The 22448-nt window shown below is 49.8% G+C and overlaps 1 protein-coding gene across 2 annotated transcripts in view; it reads right to left on the bottom strand.

Annotated features, from left to right (window-relative positions):
- CCSER1 (coiled-coil serine rich protein 1) overlaps positions 1–22448 on the bottom strand; it is a 912102-nt gene that overhangs the window by 782023 nt on the left and 107631 nt on the right. For both annotated transcript variants that reach the window (XM_055140485.1, XM_055140484.1), the window contains exons 3-4: positions 12416–13562; positions 8171–8364 (exon numbers count right to left, since the gene is read on the bottom strand). In XM_055140485.1, coding sequence (XP_054996460.1) covers positions 8171–8364; positions 12416–13535 — 1314 coding nt within the window. In that variant the 5' untranslated portion in view covers positions 13536–13562. The remainder of the gene's footprint in view (positions 1–8170; positions 8365–12415; positions 13563–22448) is intronic.

The following is a 22448-nucleotide window of genomic DNA, read 5'->3' as shown; positions in this document are numbered from 1 at the left end:
TGACAGCAATGCAAGAAAGGGAGAAAAAGCCCAGAGTGAAAAACGCAAAGTGCCAAAGGGGGAGGGTGAAGGGCAGGCGGGCAGCACGGGCTGCTCCGAGCCAGCCAGGCACACATCTGTCCCTGGGGCCCAGGAGGGCAAGGACCGATGGGCAAGAGCAGGCGTGAGACACGCGGAGAGAACTCAGCGCCCGAGCCCCAGGAGTGCTCCGGCACCGGGACCCTGGCTGTGAGAGCCTCCTTGGTAACCGGAGAGGATCCAGAAAGGACGGGGTGACTGGGTGCTCACCTGAGACGAATGCTAACCATCAGCTAAGCTCACCTTCAGGAGTGACGCCTGTCGTCTTTCTTCTTAAACTCTGCTAAGGGCAGGGACCCCGGAGAATGATCTGTGTAGCCCCACTTTAAAGGGCACCAGGACGTCCTTTTCTCATCCAGCGTCCCTGTGTGCAGGGCGGGGGAGGGGAGACCAGGACAGCGGGGGCTCTGGGACCCGTGTCCAGGCCCGAGGGAGAAGTGGGCTGGTTCCTGGCAAGCCGGCAAACCCAGTTATCTTCTCGAGAGAAGAGACGGGCAGAGGGGCACCGCCATTCAGGGCTGCAGCCAGCAGTGAGTCTGGATGTGGCGTTCCACAGACAGGGACCCCGGGGAAAGTTTATTTTATTTTTTTTTTGCATTTTGGGTCACACCCAGCGATGCTCAGGGGTTACTCCTGGCTTTGCACTCAGGAATTGCTCCTGGCAGTGCTTGGGGGACCATATGGGATGCCGGGGATCGAACCCAGGTCGGCCGCGTGCAAGGCAAACGCCCTCCCCGCTGTGCTATCGCTCTGGCCCCGGGGAAAGTTCAATTTTGTCACATATTCATGGACACCTGTGTGGAGAGCTTTCCTGGGGACAAAAGAGGAAACTTCCCGTTCTGAGGAGGCCACGAGCGAGAGACGCACAGCGCAGGGCCACACTGGAGAGGAAGGTGGACATGCCTGTCCCACGGCTCTGTGCCGCTGAGGCCACCACGGGCTTCCGACATCCCCTGATCCTTCGAGCTGAGTCAGGGGCGGCAGATGCGGTAAGGGACATGGTGAGGGAGGGGCCCCGGGACCCCTGACCCCACGGCACCTGACACCAGGCGAAAGTCTGACTCGGTGAGTTTGGGAGGTTTCATTATTTCCTCTCACAACACTTAGACTTCAGTAGTACTAAGCATTACGATGCTGAAATCACAACTTTTCTGAGGTGACCAGAAACGTATACACTAAGGACCCTAAGAGAAAACCAAGAGCCTGCAGAGGGAGAGCTGATCCGTTTTCTTTCGGGTGAACTGTAGCAAAGTTAGGACGGGCTACGCAAAGCAAAGAATTTCAGAGCTTACAGTTTCCACTGCAGTGAAATGATCACTGAATTAAATTATGAAAGTGATAAAATGACAGCAGGCCTAATTTGGGAATGACTAATTTAAAGAAAACATCATCACATACAAAAAAAGTGTGAAATGTATATGTATGATTCATTTGTAAATCACACCTTTCTATTCTGCCATGGCAAACTTGATAGTCCGTCAGATATTTATAAATGTTTGTCTCCCATTTTAAATTATTTGAAAAGCAATATTAATATATAAATACACTTATATATTTTCTGTAAGCCGAATGTAATGCTTGATGCCACATACAATTCTACTAAAATGACATATTTCTTGATTTTTGAAGTCAAAATCTTCTTTTCTCATTTAATTTACTAAAGCTAATTTAATAAGCTCCATTTAAGCTTCAAAATAATAGAATTACTTTAAGAAGAATGCATCAATTTTTATCGTCTAACAAGAATATGCAGAGATTTCAGATACCAAGAACTCTCCTTCAGAAAAAGAGTTATTTTTCTCCAGGCCAATTCTGTGTTACAGATTGTATAACTGTAAAGGGAGAATCATCACGGATTCTGGATGAATAAATAGTCTCATAAGCGAAGCCCACAGGTTTACCTACATGTGGCAAAAACTAGTTTTCACCTCACAGAGAACTGAGATGATGTGATCTGATTAAAATTAAGATTACTATTTTTACATTATAATCCCAAACATACGAGATCGGAACACAATATATTTTTTATTTTATTTTTTTTAATCACCATGAGATACACAGTTGCAAAGTTATTCGTGACTGGATTTCCGTCATATAATGGGTCGTCTTAACCATCCTGTATCTTAGATATTGAGAAATACAAATTAATGGCTATCCTAGATACGTTTAGGCAAAGAAAGAATATTGAATACTCTTCCAGCACTGCCCTTAAAATTTTCATGATAGGGGCTGGAGCAATAGCACAGCAGGTAGAATGGTTGCCTTGCACGGGGCCAACCCCGGTTCAATCCCCAGCATCCCATACAGTCCCCCAAGTACCATCCTGAGTAATTTCTGAGCAGGACCAGTGGTGACTCCTGTGCATCGCTGGGTGTGACCCCCCAAAAAAAGCAAAAAAATAATAATGGTTTTTATGATAAACGGGAAGGAACAGTAACACACGTGGCCCCTACTAAAGCTCCTCTGGCATCACTGCAACCACACAACTCCCGACGGACACCCTGCACATACCTTGGCCACAGCAACCCCAGTGCACACTCCGCAAGCACAAAGCACCACAAAGGGGAGAAGCAGGCGCCACGCAGAGTATGTGAACTCCGTGACGAGACCTTGGTCCCTACGACACAGGAAGACAGTTAATGCTACACTTTTGTAACTTGGGAGTTAGCCAGGACCCTGCACTCGAACCCAGGTGCGTCCCAGCGAGCTGTCCGCCAAACTCAGGTTGGATTTTTGATTCAGTATATCATCACCGTTATTATTGTTGTTGTTGTTGTTGTTGTTGCTGTTGTTGTTGTTATTTGGTTTCGCCAATCCCAAGAGCAGGCAGATGTACTTAATAAAAAAGTCTTGACCAATGTCCCTGACGCTCATTGTCCCAGCAGTCCTCAACAAAATCTTAGCCAACCGAATTGGACAATCAGCAGGATGGTACACCTTGATCAAGTGGGACACAACCAGGAATGCAAGGATGGTTCAACCGCGCAGATCAGAGATGAGGCGCAACCGCAGGGAAGAGGGGAAGCGTGTGAGCCTATCAAATGTCGCAGAGACGTCTGAGGACAAGACCCAGCACCCGTCCGAAATTAAAAACCCTTAAATGATGGGAACAGAGGAACTTACTTGGTGACAGTAGCAGTCAGTTATAACTGATGCACAGCTAACGCCCTACTCCCCACCTGCTGTGTGAACACTAACGGGTCCTGATGTGATGCCCCAGTGATCTGGTCTTCATGCCCCTGAGTCCGAAAAGGTTCAAAACTCTCTGAGCAGGATTAATCCACGCACTCCTGAGTAAAACCTGAGCACCAAATACAGTCAGTTTGGAATAAGGAAAATGCCAATTTCACAGATAGATATTCTGCTTCACATAAACTGTAATCGCTCTCTCTCCCTCTCCCTTTCTCTCCCTCCCTCCCTCCCACTCTCTCTCCCTCTCTTTCTCTCTCTCACACACACACCCAGCCCAGCTGAGATTTCTCTTTTAGATTGCTATGACTTATAAAGTATTTTATATAGTTTAAATGAACTGTTAATTCATAAATTATAGTTCAGCAAACTAGCTGCAACTGCAAGAACAAGACATAAATTCATAGACCAGTTTTGATTGATCTCTTATTAATTCCAAAGTAAGTATCACAACAAGTTTCACTGTAAAGGCAGTTAATCTGTACAATTTTTGCTCTCTGATTCCAAACTTGGTTTTGCACTGCTCCTGGTCATTCCAGTGCTGTGGTCAGAAGACTTCAGTGGTCCAAGAATCAGCTTGCACGGAGGGGGAGCAACTCGACCGGGGGCTGGGAAAGCCATGGGCAGGGCTCGCACTGGCGACTCTATCAACTTTTACTGACCCCGAGCTGCACAGTTTCACACGTTAGACACAAGGTGCACCGTATGAAACAGTGGAACGGCCCGATCTTGTCTGCTCTATCCCTGCACCCTGGAGCCTTGTCCCAGTAGCAGCTTCCTGCAGTGAACGGCGCGCTGACTTCCTGAGACATGCTGGGCGTCACAGAGGACTCAGGAGTCTGGACGGCGTCAGTCCCCTTGTATCCAGGCCCCACCCAGGCCACTCAGGCCTGACGTGCCATGGGGTTGGTTCTGAGGGAAGTTTTAGGGATCCTTGGTGATGTGGCTGCACAGTGATGGCTCCTCTGACCGTGTCTGATGGCCTCAATGACCGTCTCCGATGGTCCCTCTGACCGTCTCTGATGGTCCCTCTGACCATCTCTGATGCCCCCTCTGACCGTCTCCGATGGCCTTAATGACCGTCTCCGATGGCCCCTCTGGCCGTGTCTGATGGTCCCTTTGACCGTCTCCGATGGCCTCAATGACCGTCTCTGATGGTCCCTCTGACTGTCTCCGATGGCCCCGATGGCCGTCTCTGATGCCCTCTGCATGCAGTGACCAGGCGCCTTGTAAGCGAAGCCCCAGGCCCCTCAGCTCTTGCAAACCCCCTTCTGTGACTCCGTAAAGAATCTCCTGTTTCCAGTGACCTCCCATCCCCAAGGCCCCAGCCCTAAGGTGAGCCTGACGAGCCGTGCCTAGCGCTTCTCTCAGCTGTCCTGCATGTCCCTTTGACTTCTAGGCTATTCCTCCTGCGGGCAGTGCAGTCCACACTGAAACGGTCTCGAAGGTATTAATCAGAGTTACCATAGTGACGGCTAAGTTCTCTCCTACCCCCAGCTTAATATCAACTAACATGTCTATTAGTGTAAGGGTTTCATATTTATGACTAATATTTTTTTTCTTTTTGGGTCACACCCGGCGATGCACAGGGTTCCTCCTGGCTCATGCACTCAGGAATTACTCCTGGCCATGCTCAGGGGACCATATGGGATGCTGGGATTCGAACCCGGGTCGGCTGTGTGTAAGGCAAACGCCGTACCCACTGTGCTATCGCTCCAGCCCCCAAGGGTTTCATATTTATGACTAATATTTTTTAAGCAGGTATCCCCACGGGATCACGTTCCCTGTTCCCTGGCTGTGACCGTGCTGCTGCGGTTTCTTCCGTGAGCCACTGCTACACGGACACGACCTAGTGGCCGAAATGACACGTGTGTTTTCATTTTTCCTTTGACTTGAGGCTTAGGACGCTGTGGCTGTGAGTGCCACCCACCAGGCTCCCACTACCCCGCCCTGCCCTGCCCCCGCCTCCGCTGTCCCCAGCTCTGAGCCCACCTGTCGCCTTCGGCCACCTCATCCCCTGCCCGGCTCTTTCTCTCCCACTGAGGGAGACTGTCCCGCGTCTGCCTCCCCCCGTCCCCCCTGCTGTCTGCCATCCCGCCCGCCATCCCCCCCCCCCCGCCCCCCGCCTCATCATCTCCACCCCCCTCCCCACCCGGGCTGGGTCCTCCTGATCCCAACTGCTCCGCCAGCCTCTGGCCGGTCAACGGCGTCACCCTGCCCTCTAGTGGCGTAACTACACAACTGCAGGTACATTTTTAAAGGCTTGGAATACAATTTTCTGTTTTGACATTCAAAATTGTAAACCCTGAAAGAGTATCTGGGAGTGGTGATTTGGTGATATTAGAATAATTATTTGAATGCAGTTTAAAATTCATATATACATAATATTGGCAATTATCTTCACTTTGACTAAGAGTAATTCCGACAAGGATTAATATAAATACCTAAGAGGGAACAAAAGAAACTTGTTGAAATATTTCATGATAACTCACTGTTCATGACTTTCCGTGTCTCATCGAGCATGTTTTTAACGCTTAAAAAAACTACCAATTGCAATAGTACATTTTGAAGCCAAGAAAATCAGTGTCATCTTTATATAAATACATAATATTTAATATCGTAGAAGTTCATTATTCATTATCCCCTGTTGTTTCTGTGCTTGTGGATCTGTACATGATTAGAATATGAACAAGCCTTATCCTTGGCTAGAACCCCGGCCACCGCGCTGTGGACCAATTCAGAGCTGCCTCGTCACTCACGGCTCCCTCGCCAGGCTCCTCGACACTCTTCACAAAAGAAGGACAGGACTCTTTAACCAGTCATCTGTTTTGGGCACTCCGGTTTTTTTCCAGATTGTGACTATTATAAGAAACTCTGGTACATCTACACAATGGAATACTATGCAGCTGTCAGAAAAGATGAAGTCAGGAAATTTGCATATAGGTGGATCAACATGGAAAGTATCATGCTGAGTGAAATGAGTCAGAAAGAGAGGGACAGACATAGAAAGATTGCACTCGTATGTGGAATATAAAGTAGCAGAGAGGTACAAGCTAGCAATGATGCAACTTCTGGCAGAAATTTCTCTGGACTTAGTTACTAAAATACTAAAATACAGAAATCCAAAACCTCGAGACCACTATTGTGGCCACACGACCTCATATCTCTTCATTCTCAGCAATGGAAAACAAATTATCAAATGCTTCCTTTCCAGCAGGCTCAACTTTAGTGGGGGGAAACTCCAAACAATAATAGTGAGTTTTTTGTTGAAATATTGAATGTAATCAAAGTAAAGAGAAAGTAAAGTGAAATTTACCAGCTACACAGACAGGTGGGGGGTGGGGGGAGGTATACTGTGGTTCTTGGTGGTGGAATATGTGCACTGGTGAAGGGATGGGTGTTCGAGCATTGTGTAACTGAGACTTAAGCCTGAAAGCTTTATAACTTTCCACATGGGGATTCAAATAAATAAATAAATAAATAAATAAATAAATAAATAAATAAAATGAAGTACAGGATTGGGGCCGGAGCGATAGCATAGCGGGTAGGGCATTTGCCTTGCATGTGGCCGACCCAGGTTCCATCCCCGGCATGCCATAGGATCCCCCGAGCCCTGCCAGGAGTAATTCCTGAGTGCAGAGCCAGGAGGAACCCCTGAGCATCGCCAGGTGTGACCCAAAAGCAAAAAAAAAAAAAAAAGTAGAGGATCTAATCATTACTACTTGAACTACAGGAGCTGAAATGCTTCGATAACAAGGGGCTCTGTCTCGAGCACTTTCCACATGCACCTATTAACAGGGAAGCAGGAAGTTCAGGCGTGTAAAACATCGCCACTGCGTGCAGGAACCGCCAGCAGCTGCAAAGGCCACGTCCGGAGAAGACAGAACTCGGAGAGGCAGAGTCGGCCCCACTCCCAGGGGGCCGGGGTACCCCTGGGCTGCAGCTGATCCCCTCAGCCCAGATGAACGTCGGCAAGAACCACCTCGGGGACCCGGGCCAGAGGGGCAAGCGTGCACCCTCAGCCCTGGCCCTCCTCCCGGGCCCTGCGGGGTGGGCAGGAAGGCTGGCCTCCGCTCCTCTGCCCCTGTGTCGGGGAACAAGCACTGAAGGCGCGGGGCCCCACTGGGGGCACTGTGAAGCCCAGAGATGGCACTGCCCACAGCGTGGGCTACAGAGCTGCCACTGGGCAGGCAACTGCTGAGAAAATGGGTGCCAACGGGTGCCCGGGGACCAGACTGCTCTTAGCGAGCAAATACCCACTCTTGCTCTCTCTCCTCTCTCTCTCTCCTCTCTCTTCTCTCTCTCTCCTCTCTCTCTCGCTCTCTCTCCTCTCTTTCTCTCTCCTCTCTCTCTTCTCTCTCTCCTCTCTCTCCTCTCTCTCCCTCTCTCTCCTCTTGCTCTCTCTCCTCTCTCACTCTATTGCTCTCTTTCTCTCTCACTCTCCTCTCTCCTCTCTCTCCTCTCTCTCTCCCTTCTCTCTCTCTGCTCTCTCTCCTCTCCTCTCCTCTCCCTCTCTCTCTTCTCTCTTTGCTCTCTCTCACTCTCTCCTCTCTATCGCTCTCTCTCCTCTCGCTCTCTCTCCTCTCGCTCTCTCTCCTCTCTCACTCTATCGCTCTCTCTCACTCTCCTCTCTCCTCTCTCTCCTCTCTCCCTCTCTCTCTCACTCACTCTCTCTCTCCTCTCTGTCTCTGTCTCTGTCTCTCTCTGTCTCTGTCTCTGTCTCTCTCTCTCTTCTCCCTCTCTCTCGCTCTCGCTCTCTCTCCCTAGGGAGGGCACCAGGCTCTGCGCAGGGCAAGGGCGGATGCACCCAGAGAGCTTTTAGGGCGTCGGCAGCGGGTGGCCCACCCACTGCCCTCGCCCCCGCGCCAGGGACACACCGACCTGCGGTGCCCGCGCCACTCACCAGGCTGTTCATCTGGGACGCAGCCGAGCCCGCCGAGTCCGCCCTCTGCTTCCGCAGCCCGGGGTCCTCCCCGGCGCCGGCCTCGCGGGGCCTGCAGCCCGGCCTGCCGCTGCCCGCCGTGCCCTCCGACGAGGACCGCAGGCGCCGCTCCACGAACCGGCCCTCCCGGCAGGGGCTGAGGCTGCTGGCGAGAACTGGGGAGACAAACGGGAGAATGAACGGGAGAACGGACGCCGGTGACCGCAGGGCCCGTGCTCCGGAACCCTCGTCCCGGGGAGCTGGACCTCAGGCCCCCTGGCGCTGGACGCTCTGGGAGTCCCAAGCCTGGAGGCATCTGCTCTGTCCTCCCCGCCTGCTGCCCTCCGGACCGGACCAGCACCCAGTCGCCTCCTCTCTCCCACCACGAACATGACCCCGCGTCCCCAGTGCTGGGCCAACGGCCCGGGCAGGGCCAGCGCTCGCACCCACCACCCGTCCTCCAGTTTCCCTGGCCCCGCCCACTGCAGCCACGCTGGGGCCCCCCTGCTGGCACCTGCTCAGCCGCTGCCCCAACCCCCAGCCACCACTCTTCCTTGGCACCCCCAGAGAACACACCGGAGACTTGCTCCAGCCCCAGGTCCCGCCCCCCAGAGCCTTTGGGCAGGTCTGTCCCTCCCAAATATTGCAGAACCAAGTCCCAAGTCACCTGCCCGTCTGTTCCGACACGCAGGCTCAGTAAGACTCGGGTCTAAACCCCGAAAGACGAGAACTGCACTGGGGGGGGGGGGTGCCTGGGGCCAGCAGCAGGGGTCTCCCTCCTGAGTGTCGCCAGAGGTAGCCATGCTGGGGGTGGGGAGGGGCTTGCGGCCACCCGCAGCACTGGCCGGCTGGGGACCACCCAGAGGAGGCCCAACAGATCCCCCGATTACCTGCTTTGGACGCTGCCCTCCCCCAAAAAAGAACACAAACTGCAAACAAGCGAGCGAAAAATAAAAATTAAAAATGCAATCCCAGTCACAGGAGCACGCTAGTCATAACCCCATTCACAAAGGGACTGCCAGAGCGATAAAAATAACCAAGAAAGGGGCTGGAGAGATAGCACAGCGGGTAGGGCATTTGCCTTGCACGCGGCCGACCCGGGTTCGAATCCCAGCATCCCATATGGTCCCCTGAGCACCGCCAGGAGTAATTCCTGAGTGCAGAGCCAGGAGTAACCCCTGTGCATCGCCGGGTGTGACCCCAAAAGAAAAAAAAAAAAACAAGAAAGTAAAAGTTCTCTACACTGGAAAAAAATAGGACACTGATGTGATAACTGATAGGAAACATGCCTTAGTGATAAGGCATCCTGGTATAATTGGGATCATTCATATTGTCCGTGTGTCCATACTCCTCAGAGTTGTCTAGAGACTCAGTGCAGTTCCTAGGGAAGTTACTGTGACCTTGGTGGGAAGGAGAATTCAAAGCTACTTGGAGGCAACACAAAAGACACCAAATCACCAAGGCAGCTTGAGAAAGAACAGTGAAGTCAGAGGAACACACTCCCTGATTCCTAAATAACTGACAAAGCCACAGTAATCAAAGCAATATGGTGTGAGCTTGGTCCTGGCACCGAGATTAATAATGGAGTAGAAAACTCATGCAAAATGGTCTGTGCATGTGTGGGTAATTAATTTTGATAACGGACACGATACCCTGAAGAAAAGACCATCTACTCAAGGAAGGTTCCGTGAAACCTGGAGAGTCCCATGCAAAACACAGAGACTCAACCCTGTCACCCCTTCTGTCTCGGCCAAAACTGACTCGAAACAGATTAAGGACTTGAACATAAACCCAGCGACCTCCAGTCTCCTGGGCAACGGCATCCAGGAAGTGCCCGGGAGGGAGCCGGGGGCTCTCCGGGGACCTGGTCTCCCACACAGAGCAGCAGAAACAGCATCCCTGCTGCAAGCCGGCTGCAAAACAAGCTCAAAGCCCAACAATATTTAAAAGTAAACTAAAAATGGAAGAAAACATTTGTGAAAACACAAAGCTGACGAGGGGTTGGGATTTATGTCCAAAACTTACAAAGGAGTCACAAAATTCAACAGCAAAAACAAACCAAAAAATTCATGGGCAATTGAACTATATGAATATTTTTCCCCAAAGAAGAAGCAATAAGGTCAATAAAGCATAGAGAGCTGAGAGGGATGAGCATGTCCAGCGGGGTGGCCAGTCCCTCCTGGTACCCGGCCCTCCAAGCTCTGCCTCTGAGAGCAAGCTGGGCAGCCCCTGGCCGCAGCCCGGCACGGGACCACAGGCCAAACAACAACAGACAAAAGGTGCTAAGGAGTGTGTGAAGCGACTCTGACACTCCTGGTGTCGGTAACGTCAGGGAGATGCAAGTCTTCCCGGCAGAAGGTAAAAACGCGGAGAGTCCGTGAGGGAGTGAAGGAAAGGAGATGCCCCACACCTCTGAGAAAGTCCACCTCGGGGAGACCGGGGCGACGTCCACGGGGTGGAATCAGATCCTGCGAGGCGCTGAATCAAATCACCATTTTTATCATTGGAGTTAAAGATGGGCTCACTCCCAGCACCCCGGAACACAGCTCGCCTGCTCTCTGTCCCCTCTCAGTCTCTCCGTCTCTGCTCCAGTCTGGAGAACCCACATTCTCTCTTACACACACACTTCTCTCTCTCTCCTCACGTCTTTCTAAATAAGTTTCATAAAAACTTTCTTGCTTAAAAAAAAACTTTGTCTTTTTAAAAGACAGAATGTTACGTTCAGTGAAGTGGTTAAAACAAAGGTTTGAGGGGCTGGAGCGATAGCACAGCGGGTAGGGCATTTCCCTTGCACACGGCTGACCCGGGTTCAATTCCCAGCATCCCATATGGTCCCCTGAGCACCTCCAGGGGTGATTCCTGAGTGCACGAGCCAGGAGTGACCCCTGTGCATCGCCAGGTGTGACCCAAAAAGCAAAAAAAAAAAAAAAAAAAAAAACCCAAAGGTTTGAAAACTAGAATACCGAGAATAAATGTCCTAATTGATACAGGATAACCTAGCATCCAATACAAAAACTATTAAGAAAAATGGAAAATTAATGTCACTCAAAAGTTTAAAAACTGTTCATAATACTCGGATGGGACTTGGCATTATATTACGCACTGGCATGAATGTGCATCACCATTTCCGTATTACTCCTAATACTTGGGGGCGGCCTGTGATGACACGAGCCATATTTACGGGACTAGAGGCCAACCGCCACGCTTACACCCAGCCGGTGAGCCCGAGTCTCACCTTCCCCGCCTGTGGCAAGGGCTCCACTGTAGGAGAACAAACACGGCACTTGTGGGCCACACAGTTCCTGTGACTTCAGAAGCCCGCCCATCTCTGCACCAAGGCACCAACCAGCCTGTGAAATGGGTCACAGCAGGTGCGGTGCTGGAGCACGGGATACTGTATCAGGATGCACAGGCCAGTGAGGGCACGGGAGCACTCCGCTCCAGATCTGGGAGCACTACAGCAGGAGTCACAGCTGCAGTAGCCTAACGGCACTCACAGGAGAAGCAAATGGGGAATCCGCGTCAGTCTCATGATTCCGTCTTTTTCGTCTAGGGTATGAGGGTCCCTTGGGTATCTGAGCCTCAGTTTCTCTAAGCCTTCACCTGTCACTGGGCACCCCAGAGCCCGGCCAAGGGACAGTGTTTTGAAGCTCATATTTCTACTGTCCCAGACAGAGAGACCATTTCTGCTTACACATGAGTTCTACAAAATAAAAGCTATGTACCACGAGGTAGAAGGTACATTTAGGAATAAATTTTAGCTAATATACTCACTTTAATAACTAATACCAAGAATCTAAAATTTGTCCTTAATTTAAATAGGTCAAAACTGCAAAAAAAGTCAATTTTTTTCCCTATTTCTGTCTGAAAGTGACTATATCCTAATACAACTAAGAAAAAAATAATACCGCTTACATGCACGGCAGAGCCTGGCAAGCTCCCCATGGCTATTCCATATGACAAAAACAGTAAAACAACGAGTCTGGCAATGGAGACGTTACTGGTGCCCGCTCGAGCAAATCGTGAACAACGGGAAGACAGTGCTACAGTGCCACAGACACTTTCAGTCTAATGCAAATAAACTGGATACAAACAAGCCGAGAGAACCTAGGCAGGACACAATGCTAGCGAGTGAGAAAACAAGGGAAAACGTTCTTTAGTGGACTGGGCTGCCTGGTACCCCAGGGGGACTGGGCTGCTATCCCGTGGGGAGAGGGTGGGCCGTACCTTTGGCGGGGTTCGGGTCGTACCCACACGCGGCTCTGTGGCACGGAGGAGGGTCCCGGGCGGGGGGGATGGTCCTGGACTCCGACACGGGGTGGCTCCCTCTGCCGCGGGGGTGGTCGGCGCCGGCTCGCTGCGCCTCGGACAGGCCGGGCTTCCTGGGGGTGCCCTGGGCGCCCCCGGGGGCTGCGTGCGCGTCTGCGGGCGGGGGGTGCTCCGGGCCCTGGGCGTGGGCGTGGGCAGCAGCAGCAGCGGCGGGCTGGGCGGGGTGCGGGGACACGTCCTCGGCGTGGACAGCGGCGGCCGGGGCGCAGGGCCGGGGGTCCGCGCCGTCGGGGCTGTCGGGCCGGCTGGGTCCAGGCGAGGTAGGACGGTCGTGCGGGGGGTCCCCGGGGGGGGAGGCCGGCGCCTCGGCGTCGGACAGCGAGCCCTCGCTGGGCGTGAGGAAGTCCGAGGGCGTGGGCGCCGTGGTGAGGTCGGCGGAGGGCAGCGGGGAGCGCGCGGCGGCGGGGGGCAGCGGGCAGCTGTCGGGGGGCGCGGGCGCGTCGGGCGGGGGCCGCGCGGGCGGCGGGGCCGGCCTGGACAGGCGACAGTGCGACGAGAAGGACTTGCTGAGCAGCTTCTTGGTGCTGGACGCGCGCGCCGGCCGCTGCGCGCGCTCCTCGGCGAAGCCCGAGTCGTCGCCCTCGCTGGGGCCCGCGGCGCCCAGGCAGTTCATGAAGACGCTCTTGCTGCCCCCCGGGGCGTCCCGGGCCCGGCCCAGCTCCTCGGTCAGCGAGCGGGGCAGCCGCCGGGACCCCCGGGAGCCGCCCCCCGCGCCCGCCCGCGCCCGGCCCTGGCCCTTGGCCGCCCCGTCGTCCCAGCCCGGCCGCGCGGGCGCGCTGCCGCCGCCCGTGGTACCCAGGCCCGCAGCATCCTTCTTGGCGCGGAAGCTGATGCTGGGCGTCCGGAAGATGCTGCGGCGCTTCCCGCTGCTGCCCGAGCTGGAGTTGGTGCTGCTGGACGGGGACGAGCCGGGCCCCGGCGAGGGCCACGAGGGCAGCGTCGCGTGGCGGCTGAGGCTCCTCCGGAAGATGGGCAGGCGGGACACCAGCGTCGCGCGGCGGGGGCCCGGGTCCCCCATGGGGACGCCCACAGCCAACTTAGCAGCCTGGGATGGGATGGGGGGGAGAAGAAGAAGAAGAGGGAGTCAGCGGGGGTTGGATTCCTTAGACGGAAGATGCTCTAGGAGAAAACGTCGCTCAATGCCAGGGGCCGGGAGGCTGATCCTTTAGGCCTTGGCTTTGCGATTTACAGGTAGAGACACGACCCCACAATTGGCACAGAGGCTTGGTGATGGCACCGAAATGGGAAGGTTTCTGATCATTTATTTATTTATTTATTTATTGCTTTTTGGGTCACACCCGGCTGTGCACTGCTCTGCACTCAGGAATTACCCCTGGCGGTGCTCAGGGGACCATATGGGATGCTGGGTCGCCTGCTTGCAAGGCAAATGCCCTCCCCGCTGTGCTATCGCTCCAGCCCCTTCTGATCATTTTTAAAGCAGACGAAAAAAAAAAAAAGAGTTGGGTGTGAAGGACACTAGAGACAAGGGCCAGGAGGATTGCTCCATTGTTGGCAGCTGCCTCATGAGCCGGGGGAGAAGGCAGCTGGGATAGAGAAGGGATCACTGAGTCAGGGATGGTTGGAGAGATCGCTCGGGATGGGAGATGTGTGCTGGAAGTAGGTAAAGGACCAAATGTGATGGCAATACAGTATCTGTATTGCAAACCATAATGCCCAAAAGGAGAGAGAGAGTGTGTGTGTGTGTACGGGGAAACTGTCTGCCATAGAGGCAGGGGGAGGGTGGGAGAGGGGCGTATACTGGGGACATGGGTGGTGGGGAGTATGCACTAGAGGAGGGATGGGTGTTCGATCAGTGTATGACTGAAACTCAAACATGAAAGCTTTGTAACTATCTCATGGTGATTCGATTTTTTAAAAAATGTAGGGTGGGAAAACAATCACTACTGAAGACCCATCATTATTACGCCCATTGAGTCTATAATTTGGTGAGTTGTTTCACTTTTAACCATTTTTCCTTCTTTCTTACCCATGGTGGGCATGCAATAGCCATAATAACTGCTCATTATATAAAATACACACACACACACACACACACACCACAAGACTGGTATGAGCTCCACAGAATCACAACCAAGTGAGAATTTCTACTCAAAGAAAAAGCAGTTGGGACAGATTCTACCTCTTGGAAACTAATTTGGAATTGGAGATAATCAGAGAAACAGTCAAGGAAACTAAATGATAAACCAGGTAGATGTACAGATTTTTTTCTTGGGGGGAGGGAGGGTCACACTCAGTGGTGCTCAGGGCTTACTCCTGGCTCTGAGCTCAGGCATCACCCCGAGAATCTGGGGGGGGGGCACACGGGGTGCCAGGGATCAAACCTGGGTGAGCCGCATGCAAGGCAAGTGTCCTGCCTACTGTATTATCACTCAGGCCCGGATATGCAGATTTTTAACCAACTCGAAGTTGGTGAAACCACAGCTATGTACTGAAGAAAAGTACTTGGATTAAAGTTAATTCAGCTGATAAGCTTAAGGGGGAATTTATACTGAGAGAAGTAGAAAAGTGGGAAGTTTAGGAATGATACAAAAGCGAGGGTCCAGATAATGAAAAGGAAAGAGGGGAAGAAAGTGGCAACCAGGGTTCACCATCAACTGGCATGTAAAGAGAATCTAAACAGACCTTCTTCCCTGTGAACTGTTGGCTTTATCTGTGGTTACTCAGCAGTGTTCAGGGCTGCTCTCGAACTGAGCGTCCTGGTCGTTTTCTCCTTGTTTTGTCTCCAAGTGTCACCGAATTCTTTAGCCATGTTTGTGTGCCCTTTGTCAATTTAGACCAGACTGCAATTTTTTGCAACCCCAAGCTACCCGAATAAACAAATGCTACACTCACTCACAGGCCCTCCATCTTATCATCTTTGTAGATAAATGATGAAACCGATCAAGTAAAATACATTATGTTCCGGAAACAGGCACCAGAAAATGAAAATATGTTCTTTCAAATATGCACTCACACTGACTTCCTATCTGATCCCAACTGACAAAATCTAACAGATTTTCATTATATGATTTTAATGGGAGGGTTAAGTTGCACTCACTGTTTCTGAATTTAAATCATTCTATGTATGAACCCATTCCAGAAAATTAAAGCTGAAAATATAAAGACACTGAACTCTGCATGTTTTTCACACATGAAAATTTCTCATTTTTCTCTCTGCAAAGATTTCCCAAAGTGGATACAAGAAGTAGGGATATTTTTATGTAATTTTATAACATTTTATGATTTCGTTTATATGCAAGATTTTCCATCACTGCCCACTGAAAAGTTTTACGCTTAATAGAACATTAACTACAATTGGTAGCTTTTCATGAATGTCAAGGTAATTACCATTATTAATTAAAGATCTTAGCTATATTACTGAAATCACTGTAGCACTGTCATCCTATTGCTCATAGATTTGCTCCAGCGGGCACCAGCAATGTCTCCACTGTGATACTTGTTTTTACTGTTTTTGGCATATTGGATATGCCACAGGGAGCTTGCCAGGCTCTGCCGTGCAGGCGGGATACTCTCAGTAGTTTGCCAGGCTCTCCAAGAGGGACGGAGGAATCAAACCCGGGTCGGCCACATGCAAGGCAAACACACTACCTGCTGTGCTATCGCTCCAGCCCATTTTACAGAAATATCTTTGGAAATCTTTGTGCTATTTCCTGCATAGCAGTATTGGCAAGGAAGAGTGCCTCCATTAAGAAAAATACAAAAATCTTGGGGCTGGAGCGATAGCACAGCGGGGAGGGCGTTTGCCTTGCACGCGGCCGACCCGGGTTCAAATCCCAGCATCCCATATGGTCCCCTGAGCACCGCCAGGGGTGATTCCTGAGTGCATGAGCCAGGAGTGACCCCTGTGCATTGCTGGGTGTGACCCAAAAAGCAAAAAAAAAAAAAAATCCAATTAAACTTTTATAAAAGCAAACATCCTAAAAATTACTCCTCCCTGTGGATACTGGGTAAAACAACACATATGAGGCTACTAATGTTTTTGTCCTAATTCTTTTTTTTTTTTCTGGTCTTTTTCTTGAGAGCCAGCAGTACTCAGGGCCACTCCCTGACTTTGCTCTGGGAAATCCTGGCAGTCTCGGAGGACCATTACCCCAAGCCCAGAGCCAGGAATGTCCCTCTACGCCACACTGAGTGTAGCCCTCAAACCAAAGAAAGGTTTATTTCTTTACTATATATTACAGTGACTGGATTTACCTCCCTGAAAAAAACAAGTTTACAGTAAATAGCCTGCAGTACCTATTAACCACCAGCAGGGGGTGCAGGAGACCTTCCTTAATACTACAGTACCGGCCACATCCAGTTTAAAACCAGTTTAAGAATTTAAAAGTTATCAAAACTGTCTCCAAATCCTCCATGAAAATAAAAAACAAGTATCTTTAAATACATCTTGTAAATAAAATTAGTTTTTAACATGCACTAATTAAAGTGTATTGCCTTTTTGAGTCAAAAGACAGCTTGAAGTTCAAAACAATATTTAGAATAATTAATAAAAATAAAATTATTTAACTTTTCCTCTGTAAGCATGTAAAACACCAATATTTTAAAGGGTATTCATATATATCAACTCAAATTTCTCTTTTATTTTGCAATGGTTTGTTTCTACTTTTGTTAAAACATCAGTAAACTGCTGATGTTTTGTTAAAACATCAGTAAACATAAACTGCTTTGATGAAAACACAGTGCTGCAAAATGCACGGAAAGATAGTAGCATATTGTTCCACTGTATGGTGTAAATATCTAAGACTTGAGCTTTCAATTTAATTTGTTATATTGTTTAGAGCAGCTCATGTTCAGAAAAGAGAAATACTGTCATCTATCAATAAAAGATGTTACAAAAACTAGAAGTTTTATTAAGGTTCCTGTTTGGGGTCCCCCCTGGGCAGTGCTCAGGACTTATGCCTGGGTGAGGGGTAACTCCTGATGGTGCTCGGGGGGGGCCCCCCCGCACGTGGTGACAGACCCAACCCTGAGTCAGCAGTGGGCAGGACAAGCCCTTGACCCTCGTACCATTTCTCCAGCTCCAGAGGATGGTGGTTTTCAAATACAAATTAAATTTATAATTAATTAAAATAACCGTAGTTACCTTTCATAATTGTGTCTCTGCCTGTATATATATGTATATATATATATATATTCATATACTTAGAAAATGTTGGATTCCATTTTACTAATTTTGTTGGTTAGTTAGTAATGTCAACAAAATTAGTAAAATGGAATCCAACACTGTTATTGTATGCTTTGGTTCAAATATGAATATTAGATCAATGTAACAGAAAGCAAACAATGGTTTTCAGAGTCAGAAAAAAAAATCGAGTGTATCATCAAACCATTACCGCAAAGCATTAACATTTTCCTCTAGATAGAAAAAAATAAAAATTTTGGAGTGATCGTCGGGATGGGAGAGATGTGCTGAAAGTAGACAAAGGACCTAACATGGCGGTTTCTCGGTATCTGTATTGCAAACTATGATCCCAAAAGTAGAGAGAGAGTCTGGGGGAAACTGTCTGCCATAGAGGCAGGGGGAGGGCGGGATGGAGGATGCTGGGGACATTGGTGGTGGAGAATGTGCACTGGTGGAGGGATGGGTGTTCAATCATTGTATGACTGAAACTCAAACATGAAAGCTTTATAATGGTGGCTCATGGTGATTCAATTAAAAAAAAAAAGAAAAAGAAAAAGTTCACAATATAAAAGAGAAAGTTAAAACATATATATATGGGCTGGAGCAATAGCACAGTGGTTGGGCGTTTGCCTTTCACGCGGCAGACCTGAGTTCGATTCCTCTGCCCCTCTCAGAGAGCCCAGCAAGCTACCCGTGCGTATTGGATATGCTAAAAACAGTAACAATAAGTCTCTCAATGAGAGACATTACTGGTGCCCGCTCGAACAAATCGATGAGCAACGGGATGACAGTGTGTGATACATACATATATATATATATATATATATATATATATGTATATATATATATATATATGCATGCCACGGAACACTACTCAGCTCCAAGTAAGCGCGGTTGCTGTTTCAGGCAGGGGTGGGTCAGCGGAGAGTCCCCTCGGAGTGCCTCGGAAGGAGAGGGACAGAGGGGTCTCTCTGGCCAGGAAACAGTGGGGCACAGGCGGCCACGGGCTACAGGACTGAGCCAGCGGGGTAGGAGGAAGTGGGAAGACGGGACGCACGTGCTGCAGTAACGGGACAGATGAGACGCCCGCAGACGGGATCCGTCACAGGGTGGACACTGCCAGCCAGCGGGAAGCCCAGCGCTGAGCCAGCAGCTCACACACTCACCAGGCACAACACATGCCTGGAACTCGGCTCTACAAAGCATGTGCCTGTGGATTTTATTACCCACTTTCGGTGACTTGACATTTGGTTTTCAAGGGACATGCATTTTACAATAGAAGGGACATACAAAAAACATGGTTTTAAATAAGCGAATCTTGTAAAATAAACATATTAGCGTTTCTGTGAGCTTACGGTGTCACACCAAAGACACTCTACTACCCTGACTGGAGTGAGTCTGTCTCAAGTTGCACCATCTTGGTCTGAGAGGAAGAGGAGCAGGTAGGGGTGGTTCGGGGAAGACAGCTGCTCCCAATAAATGGATAAATGGACGCAGGCTCCAGCAGCAGCCGGAAGACAGCCCTAACTCCAGGTCCACTCAGCAGAGTCTCTGCGTCTTGAAACATTCAGACTCCTGTCTTGGTAAACCACCGCTTGTTGGGGACTGCTCAGGACCCTGAACAAAAGAGGACCCCGAAACCTTTACCCTGGACAAACCGGAAAATTCCATTACCAGCTTTGCTTGACCTGAGGCAAAGGTGCCCTTGTGACAAAGGAAATAGCCAAACTCAAGAGGTAAAAGTAGCCCAGGGCAGTTAACTAAGAGATGCCATAAAGCCCTATAGAATACCTTCCTCTACCTTGTGCCTTCCTCCTGCCAGATGCTCCTGCCAGATAAACCCTTGTCTTCCTCTCCCCACTATTTCTCAATCTACTCTTGAAGAATGTTGTAAGCCCACCTAATACACCCCGAACCTTTCCTTATTTGGTCTGAGAAGACACTTCCCTGATGATTGACAACTTATGTACCAACCCCCTGCTAAGAAAAGTATAAAGCCAGCGTGGCAGTTAATAAAGTTGCCCTTGATCGGCATGTGTCGTCTTGGGCCCCCTATTTATTATCCTCACTAGTTTTATTTCAGGTCGGAACCGCTCACAGAACCCACCCAATTAGGAGCGCTTTCCACTGTTGTCTCTCCGTGGGCCGGAGAGATCTCCAGGGGAAAGCGCAACCGCTGAATAAAATGTCCTATCAGGGAGAGCGGACGCAGAGGAAGAATCAGACAGTGGGAAGCTCCAAGGCAGACAAGCAGGCAGTGAGCCTCTGCTCAGTCTGATTTCCCTGATGATGAGATGAACCTGAATCCAATCACGGCAGAGGCTCCCTGGGAGAAACGAGCCTTTATTTCAAAAATACAAGCCACTCCCTTGCTCTGTGAGCGTCTATTCCATTGCATCATTGTATATCAACTGTATATTGTATATCACGATCACTTTTGTATAAATTTGAAATGCAATGTGTGAGCTCATTAACGTTACAGATTCATTTCCTCTTGTTTCTATTTTATGGCTAAAAAAAACTTCAGTCACGGGGCTGGAGCGATAGCACAGCGGGGAGGGTGTTTGCCTTGCATGCGGCCATCCCAGGTTCGATTCCCAGCATCCCAGAATATGGTGCCCTGAGCACCGCCAGGAGTAATTCCTGAGTGCAGAGCCAGGAGTAACCCCTGTGCATCGCTGGGTGTGACCCAAAAAGAAAAAAAAAAATACTTCAGTCACCAGTAGAAGAGTCAACTGTTGTTTCATTTGAGGGGGTTGGCAGGGAGTAATTCTGGTGGTGCCGGGGTTGCTCCTGGCTCTGCACTCAGGACTCATTCCTGGCAGTGCTCAGGGGACCATCTAGGGTGCCAGAGATGGAATCTGGGTCAGCCAGGAAGTGGGTAAGTCCCTGACTCACTCTACTGTCTCTTCAACCCCAAACCTCATTTTTATTGAGCAGAATAAGCTTTCTCATTTCCATCCTCTAGATGGATAACTGTGTAAAAACACAAAAAAAAGAAAAAGAAAGGGAGCGCAGAGCGCTTCACCGCACCGCGCCGGGCACTGGGCACAGGGCAGCGGTGCTGTCTCTCCCGCCACCCCCGTTCGGTAGTCTCCAGCCGCTTCCCCCACCGGGGAGGTTGATGGTGATGACGAGGCAGGCGAAGGAAGGAACGGAGCCAGGCTGGTTGGTCTCAGTTGCAGTTTATTCCATTCCCATCTCCATTCTCCTCTGAGTCTCCTCCTGCTTCTTCCTCCCCCATCCTACTTCATTGTCCTTCTCCTCTGGATCTGCCCTGGAACTCGACAGCACTCGCCCAAGAGTGGAATCCCCTGGGTCTGTCCTGTCCCTAGTTGGGACCCCTCTTTTGGGGGTGCTAGGAAGTAAGGGCAGCTGAGCCTTAATTCCAGAAAGCAGATGCCCGGGAGTGAATAATATTCAAAGCCAATTAAATCCCATGATACCAAAGAATATTAATAAATGTCTCTCTTTGTCCACACAAAAAGGATATTGTTTTAAAGTAAACTATTCAAGACATAAGAGAGGAGAAAGACAATATTAACTTACAATACAAGTTCACTGTCCTAGCAAGGTCTGACCTTACAAATTAACAGAGTTTGATTAGAGGAAGAGCAGATAAACTGGTAGAAGTGGTTACAGATAAACAAAGGAATGGGAGTGACTCAGGAGCACTTTGATGGGCGTGACTGATATACCTAAGCTCCCAGTGACAAGGGGAGCAGGACATACCAGTGTAGTCTAGAATTGTTTAGAGATTATTACCAGATAAGCCCAAATTCTGTGGCAAGGGAGAAAGGACAAACCAAAGTCAGGCCTAACATATTTAGAGCTATATTCCAACAGATAACTATAATTATTCTCACACAGATAGTTTGGGGTGAGCCAGGTAAAGCTGATATTTGAAACCAGGTTTGTTCAGATGGATAAATTTCAAAATTATCTCACTATTTCTGAATGCACAGAGATCCTGCTATTATTCACATGATAGTGACATATCATGTTATATTCAATAATAATATTCTTATGAAAAAAAAACAGTAGGAGTGATTTAACATTTCAAATGTGTATTCCTAGGAGAGACCCACTGTCAGATAGCCAAGAGGAGTTTTGATTGACTTTCCAATTATATAGGTCACGAGAAATATTAATTCCACAGTCAATTTCACTGTGCATGAAACTGTGATATGAAAAGCGGCCCCTTCACGGGCTGTAAATGAGCTAACATGCATTAATGCTTCACCCAGTGCCCCTCAAAGGAGACGCACAATAACCATTAGCTATTTTCACTCTCCGCACTATGTCGAGTGAACCGACTCTTCCATTTACAAGAATCTGGAAATCTCAAAGATTTCATCTATGCGTTGGAAAATCCAGTTGAATAGGAAGTACAGAGAGTAGGGCACTTGCCTCGCACTGAGCTGACCGGGGTCTGGCCCTGTCACCCTACATAGACCCCAGCCCTACTGGGAGTCCTCCCCAAGCACAGAGCCAGCAGGAGGGCCTGGGCATTGCCAGGTGTGGCACTGAAAAGTGAAAATTTACGAAGAAATACAGAGAGCAAGCCGACTGAAGCAACGCCTTGCCCGCAGCCCCACCACTGCCCGGGACTGGCTGCGTCTCTGTGAGCTTCAAGCTCTAAGGCATTTGCAGACAATGGGACAGAAGGACAGAAACACCCCCCCCCAAGTCTCTTAGAATAAAAACTGTGACGTGCAGCTAGTGTGGAGATGGGGTGAGGCGGAGGCAGTAAACCAGCTGTTCTTCGTCAAAGGAAACCTCCCGGTG

Source organism: Sorex araneus, chromosome 5 (genome assembly GCF_027595985.1).
Source record: "Sorex araneus isolate mSorAra2 chromosome 5, mSorAra2.pri, whole genome shotgun sequence".
In the NCBI taxonomy this organism is placed as follows: Eukaryota; Metazoa; Chordata; class Mammalia; order Eulipotyphla; family Soricidae; genus Sorex; species Sorex araneus.
The sequence above is the reverse complement of the archived record's forward strand: the minus strand, read 5'-3'. Positions and strand labels throughout refer to the sequence as shown.